This window comes from Lissotriton vulgaris, chromosome 6, assembly GCF_964263255.1.
Source record: "Lissotriton vulgaris chromosome 6, aLisVul1.2, whole genome shotgun sequence".
Lineage (NCBI taxonomy): Eukaryota > Metazoa > Chordata > Amphibia > Caudata > Salamandridae > Lissotriton > Lissotriton vulgaris.
The window spans coordinates 793,087,093-793,100,355 of NC_141694.1; the positions used below are offsets into that span (position 1 = coordinate 793,087,093).

The 13,263-nt window shown below is 40.8% G+C and overlaps 1 protein-coding gene across 1 annotated transcript in view; it reads right to left on the bottom strand.

Moving 5' to 3' along the window:
- The window catches only part of LAMA4 (laminin subunit alpha 4), a 583,946-nt gene that overhangs the window by 367,687 nt on the left and 202,996 nt on the right, over positions 1-13,263 (bottom strand). The window contains exon 7 of the mRNA XM_086926829.1: positions 1,805-1,985. Coding sequence (XP_086782955.1) covers positions 1,805-1,985 — 181 coding nt within the window. The remainder of the gene's footprint in view (positions 1-1,804; positions 1,986-13,263) is intronic.

A 13,263-nucleotide genomic window follows, 5' to 3' on the forward strand; every position in this document is an offset into this window, starting at 1 on the left:
AACCTATCACTGGCAGAAGCGGTTCACACCCGGGCTTGTCTGCTTCACTAGCTTGACTGGAGAGAAAACCAGGGGAAAAGGGAGGAACTGACCAGGATCAGTTTTAGAGTTAGACAAAGGGTGTCCCCACCTACAGGCTGGCACTGGGCATAAAAGGGGCATCCCCAGACCCGCTCCTCAGAAAATTCCTGGACCTGTGAAAACTCAGAAGGATTTTTCAACTGTCTGAAGCCTGAAGGAAGACTGGGAAATGCTTGCCTGGAACCCAGGACCCTAGAAGTGACTCCAAGTGTCAAATGGGTGATCTCCTATGTGAACCAATGAGATACACCATGTTTCAGAGGTCTTTCCTACATCCCAGTTTACCAGAGCCAACTGGACCTGGCCTGGTCCCCTCTGCTGGCCTCCGGGGGAGTGAGTCCTGACCACCAAGTGCTGTCCTCAAGGTCCTGGACCATTGACTGGATGTGCAGTCCACTTCTCTCTACCTAACTGAAGGTGTTACCAGATCCAACACAGAAAGGTGCATAGCCCTGCAGAGCTATGCAGTCCCTAACCAAAAGCTACACTGGATTTTACGCCGAGCGATGCAGGGCCCGGCAGAGCCCGAACCCCCGAATGAAAGCTTCACTGAATCCAATGCAGAGCTCCTTCCAGCTGTGCAGAAGTTGTGGAGCAGCTGACTTAAGGCTTCCCCATATCTGAAAACAAGTGACGCAGAGCCTCGCCGAGCCGTCTTGTAAAGCTCCTGACTGAAAGCTTCATCAGATCCAACGCCAAACGAGTCAGTTCTCTGCAGACCAGCACCGACCCCGCATTGAAGTAAAAACTTTCAGAGGAACAAACCTGGTCCTGTATCTGGCCCACAGTCCACCGTGGTCAGCCTGAACTTATGACTATGTCCCAGTCCAGTGCGACCAGATACTCGCAGTTGGCGTTTCACGCATTTTGGTACGAAAAACTTTGGTTCTATTGATTGGATTTCTTTTGTTTGGGTGTCATTGTATTTATAAAAATATTGTCTATTTTTCCTAAATTGGTTTGCTGTATTTCTCGTGTTGCTGTTTTTGTACTGCATAAATACTTTACAAATATCCTCTAAGTTAAGCATGACTGCTTTGTGCCACGGTACCAGGGGATCAAACACAGATTTAATTTGTGGCTTTAGTGATTCACCCTAACACGGATCGTGATTATTATTTGAAATGGGTTCCTTCCCCCTTCAACAAATAATCCACTTTCTTCCTGTTTCTATTAGGCAAATACCCATTCCAAAATGGCTGGTGATGGGCGCACCCATTTGCCATAACATGTGCATGCGCATACATCATGGCATAGGCTGCCGTTTGGTATTTTCAATCATAACATGGTAGATTGCCATGTTAGAACAGTAAATTAAAATTCAAAAAAGGGTAAATAAAGTGCATGCAAAGCGCAAAAAACTATGTGTGTGCCCAAGCAGCAACCGGTGCACAGGGAAGAAAGAGGAAAACGCAGAGTGAGAGAACAAGGAAACACATTCACTACAATGGTGTGTTGAATTTAAAATAAAAAAATGACCATTTGAATTCAGTCGAACGATAAAACTCATCCAATCATAACAACAATGATGGGTGGGATAATCACAAGAAGTGGACAAAAATGAATGACTCAGAAGGAAACAACTGAGAAAGGCAACAAACTATCAATTTTTGAGTATGGGGCTAATCCAATGTCCATTGTAAGTATATGTTTTTTACTGGAAACAATAGCTCTGCCTACAGACAGCTAAGACAGTATCTGAGACCTAAACATGTTAACTTACTCTGGCATCCTGAGGGTCCATAATTCCAAAACCCAGACTGGCATCGCTCGCAGTAAACACCACCAGCTCCAGGCTGGCAGCGACATCGTTGAGTTATTGGATCACAAATGTTATCGTGGGAAGCAGACCCACATGTACACTTTTGGCAACCTGTGCATTTGTCATACCCAAAATACCCAACCTGGAGGAAAAAAAAGATGCAGTATTAGTATTCATGCGTAAAGGTATATAGATTATCTAAATTAAACTCTGCCACTAGTATGAACTGTATTCAACTCTGATTGAAAAGTAGAAGCTTTTAGATTCTCTTTTCACTGATCATGTTGATAACTGCATCTGTCAGCACTTCTGGAGAGGCTACACTGTGGCTTCATTCATATCTACTGAAATGGGAGCCCGGGCTATTTCAAGGCACCCTTGGCCTATCTTTGTGAATTGCTGTCTATATAGGGATGTGGGAGGTCATCTACAACACAATATTCAATTAGCTGTTTTATCACTTCCTCTCTCCATGTCAAATAAAATGCTCCTTATTCTGAATCCTATGGTTTCTGGTGGCCTGCATTAGTCAGAGGAGATGCCCAGAGGTGAATCACTGTAAATACATGTTTTGCCTACATAGTGTCCACCATTAGACGTTCTCAATGCTCTATACCAATGGTGGTCATTGGTGAACTTCACCTACCACATTGCATTAAAATAATTTAGTATTTATTTATTTTATTTTATTATTACATTTATTAAGCGCGCAGCTACCCGGAGGTTTCCCGGCGCTAAAGCAAACTGAACGGAGAAAGAAAAGGGAAGGACATTAGTTGTTAAAAAGCCATGTTTTAATTCCTTTACGGAATTTCAGAAAGCACGATTCTGAGCGCAAGGGTTGAGGAAGAGAATTCCATAAGGATGGGGCCAGCAGGGCAAACGAGCGGCCACCCATTTTGGCTCTGTTAATGCGTGGAATTTTAAATTTATTTTGTGACGAGGACCTGAGTGTACGGGGGGGAACATATCGTTGGACCAAAGCAGCAAGATAGCGTGGTGCTCTATCAGTCATGATTTTATGCATGTAGCAGAGTGCTTTAAAGTGCACTCTGCTTTCAATGCGCAACCAATGCAGGTTACGCCTGTGCTGAGTGACCGATGATCTTGCGGGAAGTTGGCAGATCAGACGAACTGCCATATTTTGAACCACTTGATATTTTCTGGTTACCTCTTTGGCAGCACCTAAGAGCAGGATGTTCCCATAGTCCAGGCGAGAGATGACAAGGGCCTGGACCACGGTCCTCAAAGTGTCTGTAGGCAGCATCCAGGTGATCTTCCTCAGCCACCTGATGATAGTAGTACAGGTGGCCGCGACTTTCACAACATGATGTTTGAAAGTGAGTTGGTTATCGAAGATCACACCGAGGTTGCGCGCAGACACTGATGGAATAGGTAGAGGGCCCATCTCCGGGGGCCAATGATGAGGGCCCCAGAGAGAGGAATCGGGTCCAAACAGAAGCAACTCTGTTTTGTCCCCGTTGAGCTTTAGTTTGTGCTTCAACATCCAATCCGATATATGCTTTAATCCAGTTTGTAGAGAGGAGGAAGGGAGGTTTTTGTTAGTGGAAAGTGAGTAGATGACCTGCGTGTCATCAGCGTAAGAGTAGATTGTAAGACCAGCCTGTTCTGCCAGGAACGCAAGAGGCCTTACGTACAGGTTAAAGAAAAGGGGACTGAGGATAGAGCCCTGGGGAACACCGTGAGGAGAAAGAAGAGTGGAAGATACAGAGGTAGAAGAAAAAACCTGAAACGTGCGATCAGACAAAAAATTAGCAATCCAGGCCAGGGCGGTGCCCCCAACACCAACTGTCTCCAAAGTGGATAATAAGATGGAATGGGAGACGGTGTCAAAGGCGGCACTCAAATCAAGTAAGATGAGTGCCACCGTCTCGCCATTATCCACTTGGCGCCTGATGGTTTCTGACACGCCGAGGAGAGTGGTTTCCGTGGAGAAACCAGCCCTGAAACCGGACTGGGATCCATGGAGAAAATTGGAGGACTCAACAAAGGAACTAAGTAAAGAATTGACATGTTTCTCCAGAATCTTGGAGAAACAGGAAAGTAAAGAAATAGGGCGGAAGTTGGAAGGATTGTTCGGGTCAGCATTGGCCTTCTTTAATAGTGGTACCACCATTGCGTGCTTCCATTCATTCGGAACAGTCGCTTCTACCAATGAGGCGTTGAGGACATCCAGAATAATGTGGAGAGGAGCCGGGTCAAGGGAACCCAGAACTTGAGGGGGGAGGGGATCAAGGGGAGAACCAGATTTGATGTCCAGAAGGTATTTTTTAAAAAGCACCGGGGAGATAGGATCCCAGGACAGCAATGGGGAAGTGGTAGGTGAAGAACAGGGAGGAGTAACCAGGGGCACGTCAAGGGTAGGAGTAGCAGAAGTGGAATTAAAAATGGCATAAATCTTGTCTATCTTTTCCCGGAAAAAGTTAGCTAGAGCATTGCACTGTGCAGTATCTAAGCATGGATCTTTCGGAGCTGCGGAGGCACCAGAAAGCTCTTTAACAATTTTAAACAGGGCCTTTGGCCTGTTTTGAGCCGTGAGTATGGTGTTATTGGCAAAGTTGGCTCTGGCAGTGTCACATGCCGCATGGTAGGTTTTAAGAGCGAATCTATAATTAGCTTTGTGCTCAGGATCATACTTTGCACGCCAGATACGTTCAAGTTTCTTACAATGGGATTTTTCCAGGCGTAAAGAGTCATTGAACCAGGGCGCTGGGGGGTGGTGAATTTGAGTTTTATTTTTTTGAGTAGGTAAGCAGGAATCCAGGGCTGTAGTTAGCCATGATGTAATTATGGGTAGCTCTTTAATCGTAATGTTAGAGCCCGCCGGAATAGAGTTGGCCAGAGAGGAATTAAATCTGTCAAGGTCTAGACGTTTCCAGTTTCTACTGGTTTTGTGGGTAAGGTCTGGCCTAGGAGTGTCAGCTATGCATATTTTAACAGAGAACTTAATTAAAAAATGGTCTGACCAAAGAACAGGGGTAGAGGATTGATAGGAAATGGTCGACAGATTGGAAATAATAGGGTCTAAAAGGTTACCGGCCTTATGGGTAGGGTCGGAATTGTAGAGATACAGGTCAAGAGCTTCAAGATCTTGTAAGAGACGTTGAGCAATAGCACACGAGGCAGAATTAAAATGAATATTTAAATCTCCGACAATAGTAAAATTAGTGGATTGTGCTAATAAAGGGGCAATGAGTTCAGGAAGTGCAGTAGCCCAACCGCTCACTGATCCAGGTGGACGGTAAATCAAGATGCCTGTTAAGGTAAATTGGGGGGAAAGAGTTAATTTAAACAGGCCCGCCTCACAGTCAGGGAAGTCGAGATTTTCCCATTTACAGGAGAACTCTCTTTTGTAAATAATGGCAATTCCTCCACCGTCTTTAATCGCTCGGTTTCTCCCAACATAGGTATAATCATTGGGGAGGGCCATGGTGATATCTGGGCCCGAGCTATCATTAAGCCATGTTTCGGTCACAAATAGAGCAGCAGGGCGATCTGACTCCAACAAATCGAAGATATCTCTTCTATGTTTGGAGAGTGATCTACTATTAAAGCTAATGAAGGTTAGTTCTGAAGAGTGGTTGTGTAAAGTGGGACGTCTATTACACACTGGGAGGGGTAAGGTCCAGAACGAAGACGACATACTGTCGGTACTAGATTCAAGAGAGTCCAGGACCAGGGAGCAGTGGGGGCACACAACAGGGGCATGATAACAGTTTAACACAGTATGCGAGGGGCAAAATGATCCCCGCAGCAGTAGGAGAGCGGATCTAGAGTATGAGAGAGGAATTTGTGCAGGGGAGCAGGGCCCTGGGCCCGTGCTGGCGCGGACGGGCGCAGACGGGCAGGACTTTGGCACGACTTCGGCGCGAAGTCGGCGCTCCCGCTGCGCTCGTCCGCTGCGCTTCCGCCATTGTGTCATTAAGTACACAAGAGGAAAGAACCACTAGACCGCTCACCTGCCAATTAGCCAGCAGGGCGGAAGTGGGGATGCAGGGCGGAAGTAGGAGAGCGCTCGTATGGCCGCCGCCGCTGCAAACGGCACAAGCCGTGGCGGATCGGTGCCAGGAGCCAGGAACAGCACAATTCAAATTACATGAGAGGTAAGATTTACAGGACGTTGCGCCAGGGAGGCGATCAGAAAATAAACGTTGCGCCGAGATCGGCGATAAATGGCAGAAAGGAGCCGGTGTGCCTTTTAAACTCAGGACACTACACTCAAAGCGGTAGCGCTGAAAAGCGCTAAACCACTAAAGTGCAAATACAGGTTAAAAAGTAATTAAAAGAGTTCAGTCACACACGTAGCACAAAAGTCTTTATCCTTTCATTTATTTCAATATCAACTTAACATAAAAATATTGCACATACATAGTCTACAAAAATGCATCACAATGCATTTCATATTGAAGTACATTAAGGGTCAAAACCGTATAAATCCCTGGTATCTCGATTAAAATTGTCCTTGCTCTTGCTTTGATGTCCGTTAGGCGTTGGAAAGGTTTTTAAAGATTTATACTTTCTCTTTGTAGCTTTGAAGCAGCAGATGGCTACTGCAAAGCCAACCCCACAGGATAATGGGATTGGGGTTTTATTACCAGTCCTGATGGTATAATTACCCATCAATTCACATTGGCAGGATAAAAAAGAAAAATCTACTCCCCCTGTATCTGAAAAACTACAAAAGTGAGTTTTGTCATTTGGGAATGCAACCCACATCATGTATCCTGTTAAGTGAATACTTTGTAGCTGTCAAAAACCGATATTTTTGAGGCTACATTTTACAGTGGCGTTGTTTAGTTTAGATGTAGCAGCAAACCGTGGCATATCATCTTCCTAGGCCACAGAGGACCAACTTCTGTCCTCCACATACTCTTAGCTTACCACTGAGGTTTTGAAACAATGGACGGGGAGGGGTGTGTAGGGTAATGCTTATTCTCAAACAACTACCATATTCAGTGCCAATTTTTATCATCGGACACATCCCAGGGCCAACCCGGTGAAAAAGCAGTGTATTGCTGTAATTTAGAGATTCTCATGTATCTTCAAGTCAGGATAACCTCAGTGAAACAGTGGGTTTCACTGAGGCCTGACTGTGATCTGGTAAACTGGTCTGAAAGCTCAAAACAATAAAAAAAAACACTTGAGTCTAAAAGTGAAAAACTGGGAGAACATAAGGATCAGTCACCCTCCCCCATAGACCCACATGTTTCTTATCTCTTGTCCAAATTCCAATGGCTTCCCATCTTGCTTGAATTCTGTTCAAATCCATGCAAATTGTTTATCAAGCTCTCCATAATTCTGGCCGTCTTCCTCTACGAGAAGGGTCAGTCATACAGTTCTCAACACAATCTGCATTCATCTCCTTGTGCCTAAAATCTTTCATTCATTATCACCATCAACCAACATATCGTTGCCATCATTTTTACAGAAAAGTGGTGTCAACTTTTTTGTCAGTTTAACATGTAGAATAGTAGTGTATATTTAAAGTTACATATGTGCACTTATATGATCCTATTGCCTTGGAAACGCTTTTGCCATGACCTGTTAAAACTCATAATCTTGGTTTATGTAAGGCCTTGATGCCAACTTGTTCAAATTGAATGTCTCACTGTTCTTGTTCAGTGTCTATTATTTTTGCTACACATATTCAACCATTTCATGTTTGTTCATTTCCAAATGGCATTGTTCTCAAAGAAGACTCTCTAGCAAGAGCTCAGTAATGTTACATTGCTCAAGGTTTCTTCCGCCTGCACTTTCCTTTCTGTGCCATGAGATAATTTCCTATATAAACCCTCAAATTTGGGGAAGAGGCAGAACTCCTATGAGAATTTTCCATGCTACTAGGGATGCTGTTCGATTTATTACAAATTTTGCTGCTTATTTAGGACTGTTTTTGATTTGACTTATTATTCTGCATTGTCCTTTTACAAGGAGCCTTCATGGCAATGGCTTCATGCACTTATTAAATTCTGTATAGCACCTTTGAATTTTTTGTAATAAATATTTATAATTTTCTAATTCCATCCTAAAACTCACTTAGTGAATCAGCCCTTTCTTATTTAACTGTATTTTTGTTATGTTGATTTGTACATTATCTTGGGACATATTGCCTCATGAAATTGAAATGCAACACTGTCACTGATACGCCCCTCTGTGGCTTTTAATTTATTTCTTGGAGTGTAAGAATTCAGAGGTACCATACACCCACAGAGGAAATCATTTTATTCTGGAATTTGTGAATCCACCTCCTTTCTTTAGAATTTGGAGTTTCTCGGTTAAGAACTCCATCACTCGGAGCACCCTGAAACAATTATCCTTTAAAGTGTTGAGACCATGCATTTGGTTATCCTTTAGACCTTTTGTCATGGCCAGTATTGTTTACTCCTAGATTCCAACAACAGTTTGTGGCTGATTGGCAAACTATACAATTTTGTCTAAGAAAAGCTCAGTTATATACTCAATTGAATCATTTGCAGGTTGTGGTGGTTGATCCTGACATATTTCTTCCTGTTTGCTGGGCTGTCCATTGCTATGCTTACTACTCCTATGTCTGCGACCGTTATGTCCTTCCTTTCTTGTACCTGCAGGTTGCTACCATTGGGATTTTCGATAATGCCAACTGTAAGGAGTTCCTACTCTGTGCCTAATCCATCCTGTTGTAATGCCAATGTCTCCAAAATATGTTGGAAGCTGCTTAAGGCCACATTTTCCTTTCACTTTATCTGTTGCCCAGTACTTAATGTGAGTTGGTGGTTGCTGGTAGGCTCCACATACATGTATTGGTAGGGTCAGGGATACTTGCAAAGAGGGGCAGTGGGGCACAGCCCCAAACTTCCTGGTTCCAAGTAACAAAAAAATGTGGTCCTTGGCTGTATGTCCTATCCTTCAGGACAGTCACATCATGTCTAATACTGATGCTGTGCAGCTCTGTGTCCCAGCTGGCCAAGGGCAGCATTAGAGACACACATGTTGGCTTGGTGATATTTTATTGGCTTGCATTAATCATAGGTGTCGTACTGGTTGCCGGCTGCCTGCCCCCAGTTGCCCCCAATTATCCAAATATCCTACAGACAGCCCACGCCTACGGTGTTGCCCACTCTGAGTGTCTGGCACTGACTTTGAGATGACAGAATGCAGACGTTGGGTTTACAGTAAGTAACTGCTTGGGGCCTGCAGTGCTCATCTGCAGTCTAAGGCTTGGTGCTGTAAGATCAGAGTCTGAGCCTTCCAGCAGGACAGCGCACCATCTTCCTGCCCAATAATGTGTTGGCTCTTTGTCCCGCCACACTGTCTGCAGAGCAGTGCCCTATGCTCTGCACAGTGCTGTGCCTGGTTAGATTACCTCTTTTGGAGATGTTGTCTCAGAGTCAGATACATAAGTATCACCAGGACTCGCAGGGTCATTTCGCAGGAGCCTTTCCATTAGACACTCAGCAACACACAAACAGTCACCAACACTGACCACCTTGCTGAACAGAAGGTATTGATCTTTCTAAGATGCCAAAGAACAGTACATAATGTTTTATTTGGGTAAAAATAATTGATACCTTCACTGAGATAACTGGCCAAACGTCAGAGGTGTTTTCATTGATTCCTTATTTTTGCATATGAATTTACAGATTTTCTGCATTTCTTGGCATGTTCTTCAAAGTATCTTATTGTCCAGTTTGGGTCTAAGAGGAGGTGAGCTCTGGTCCTCTTTACCATGTTGTAGTGAAGGACAAGTAAACTGAGGAACCTCTGCAGGGCCTGTTAGAAATGTGGTGCACCGGGTGACTGGACAAGGGGACAAAGAGGGCATCTGTACTTAGCATTTTTCACCCAGACCATAAACTGCACTCTGCTGAGGGCTTGGTCTTCCTTCTATGTAGTAGATCAAACTTTCATCCAGTACTGAACGTGCAAATGTGTCCCATTGACCTAAACCACCTTAAGATGTCAGAAAAGGGTTTCCACCTAGCTGTTTTTTTATCGGCATGTCCAGTATTTTATTGTTCAGGTTGGTAAAAATAGTATGGAAATTACATAAAATCAGTAGTTTTTTCTCCTTATCAATACATAGTGAAATAGCAAATTTGGGAAGAAAGCTGTTAGAGCTGCCTAAATGGTGTCTGATAATTGAATAAGTGACAGTAAAGCCATGTTAGAAATAAATGCACAGGATTTTACCTAAAGTGCATCTCTGATTATTCAACAGCTTTTGGAGATGCATTTATTGGGCTGGCACAGTTACTTTAAAGTGTGGCAACATGCCTCTAAACCTTTAGTGTGACTCTAAGCCAAGAAAAGGTGTCCTCCAGTAACAATTTACTTACCAACAGCGTCAACCTGTGCCTATGATTAAAAGCCTCCGAAACGACAAGCAATAGGGCTGTTGTTTTGTGTGTTAGTTTCCTTTGGAAACTGATAGGCACGTCTAGTTCTTATATGTAATTTGATTTGTGTCTTATAGCACCTTGTTCTTAGGTTCTGCTGTTTCCAAGCACTCTCTATTTTGATAAGGAAGTTGGGGCACCAGCCGTGCCAGTAATACTGCACTTTCTTCTTTTTTTTTTTTTTTTAAATTAAGCATTACTTTTGCCTACCATCTTTAAAATGCAACATTTCTCTTTCACTGAACTGCTTTCAAATGGGAGAGGATGTGGTCTCATGGCTAGAGATGCTGACTTTGGAGCTGGGAGACCAAGGTTCAAGTCTCGGGGTCAACTCCTCATCCTGTGATTCTGGGCAAATCACATAATCTCCATGTGCCCAAGAAAAAAATGAATGTGTCCTTGTGTAACTTAACTGGTGCTCATGTAAAGTGCTCCAATATCTGGGTTGAGTTCGCGCTATATGAAATCTGCCCAAAAAAAACAACCCCAGAGCTCAGGACATATTGGAAAGATCCTCTTTGCAGATGTAAGTTTCTCAACATGTGTTTTCCTGTCCAGAGCAGTTCGCTTGCCCTCATGTTTGACGGATGCCCAATGCAAATGTGTTCAGTCATCACCCCTCTATGTGTGAAAGTAGTTTTATTTGCCAAGCTTTCTACAGTTTATAACTTCTGAGCAGCATTCGTACTTCTGAGATCTGTGGGCTTGAAGTTACAGTGCTATAAGCATCATATTTACTGCTGCTTTGCGCCTTTTATTATAAAATTTGAATTCTATAGATTTGTTTAACAGTAGAACATGAGAGTAATGAGAGTAACCTTTTAGAAAAAGGCTTTGGGCCTTATTGACTAACTACACTTTTTAGTGAATCATGTTGTACTACAGTAACACTACAAAACTTACCACAGAGTGCTATTCACAAACCGCACTTTTGTCGTAACTTATACTTTTGTAGTACCTCACACCTGTAACTTACACTTTTGAAGTGTACTTAACAATACAAATATTTTTAATATTTCTTTTGAGCTAAATATTTTTTTCACATTTTCATATACTTGACCATATGGATATAGATCTCTGCTGCGTCTGCCGTCTGTCTCCCTTTTAAAAAGTATAGGGAAAATTAGAAAAATGTGTTTAATTAAAAAATAAATATAACAAGTATATTTATGTTAAATATTAATGTACATTAATTTTATGTATTCACTCTAAATGCAGAATAAGATGAAAACAATGTGACTGCACTTTTACATTAATTTTGAATAAAAACGTTATTTTATGGAAATATATTAAATTACACATATTTTTCTGAAGTTTAAATAAAAAAACAAATTACCACCTAAAGAATAAATCTATTTTTTAATGTGCATGACTAATTATTGGACGTAATATTTAGAACTAATTAACATTCCGCATATTTTTAAATAAAATATGTTACATTGTGTTTTAAATTAAAAATAGCTTAAATACTTTATAATTAAATAATACAAATGTTTTACTTTCATATTGTTTTAGCATTCATTTATATTTTTTATACTTTTAACTATTTTAAATTATCTAATTAAATTTAACAATATGTCCTATGGGGTTTTAGTTAATTCCCTACCTCTTTTATTTTCTATAGGAGGGAGAACCAGCGTTTGGCGATGTGTAGTTTAAATAAAAAAACGAATTTCCACCTAAAGAATAAATCTATTTTTTAATGTGCATGACTAATTATTAGACATACTATTTAGAATTAATTAAGATTCCGCATATATTTAAATAAAATATGTTACATTGTGTTTTAAATTAAAAATTGCTTAATAAATACTTTATAATTAAATAATACAAATGTAATACTTTCATATTGTTTTAACATTCATTTATATTTTTTATACTTTTAACTATTTTAAATTATCTAATTAAATTTAACAATATTTCCTATGGGGTTTTAGTTAATTCCCTACCTCCATTATTTTCTATAGGAGGGAGAACCAGCATTTGGCAATGTGTAGTTTAAATAAAAAAACAAATTTCCACCTAAAGAATACATTTATTATTTAATGTGCATGACTAATTATTAGACGTAATATTTAGAAATAATTAACATTCCGCATATTTTTTAATAAAATATGTTACATTGTGATTTGAATTAAAAATAGCTTAATAAATACTTTATGATTAAATAATACAATTACTTTCATATTGTTTTAGCATTCATTTATATTTTTTATACTTTTAACTATTTTAAATGATCTAATTAAATGTAACAATATTTCCTATGGGGCTTTAGTTAATTCCCTACCTCCATTATTTTCTATAGGAGGAAGAACCAGGGTTTGGCCATGTGTAGTGTTGGACTTACCACAAAAGTATAAGTTGCATATGTAAGTTACTAACTAGTGTAAGTTATTACAAAAGTGTGGTTTGTGAATACTGAAAAGTTATAAACTTACTCAAAAGTGTAAACTTACTCAAAAGTGTAGGTTACCTTTGTGAATGAGGCCCAAATATGCAAACACAATTTACTTGGTGGTTAATGTGTTTCTGCTGCCAAATGGTCTTACATACCACTAACTGTGGTTGTTCTATGTTTAGTAACTTAAAAAACCTTGTCTATATTACTTTGAGTCTTTGATTGCTAAACTTTGCATGTTTCTTTTTCCTGTGTACTGTTCTACTTGAGCATCTCATTACCCTTGCTGAAGGCTGTGTGCCACTGTTTCTTTCCTCTGTAATTCTTTTGCTCAGGCTTTTCTCAGTTCTGGCCAATGTTATCTTACACTAATCTCCCCTTCATCTCAATTTCACTACAGCTCAGATAGTCCCTGTACATTATCTACAAAGTTATTTATTAGTTATTACATGACATACTTAAAGAACACCTTAAAAGTCAGGATTTCATCAGTTCACACCATTTTGTATGGAAAAAAGGTCCACATATTCTATGTGTAAGAGATAACTCATGTTTGTATTTAATCTGCCAGTTCAGCAGTTGGTTTCTTTCTTCCACTGTGTTAAATATATGAATCCAAATAAAAA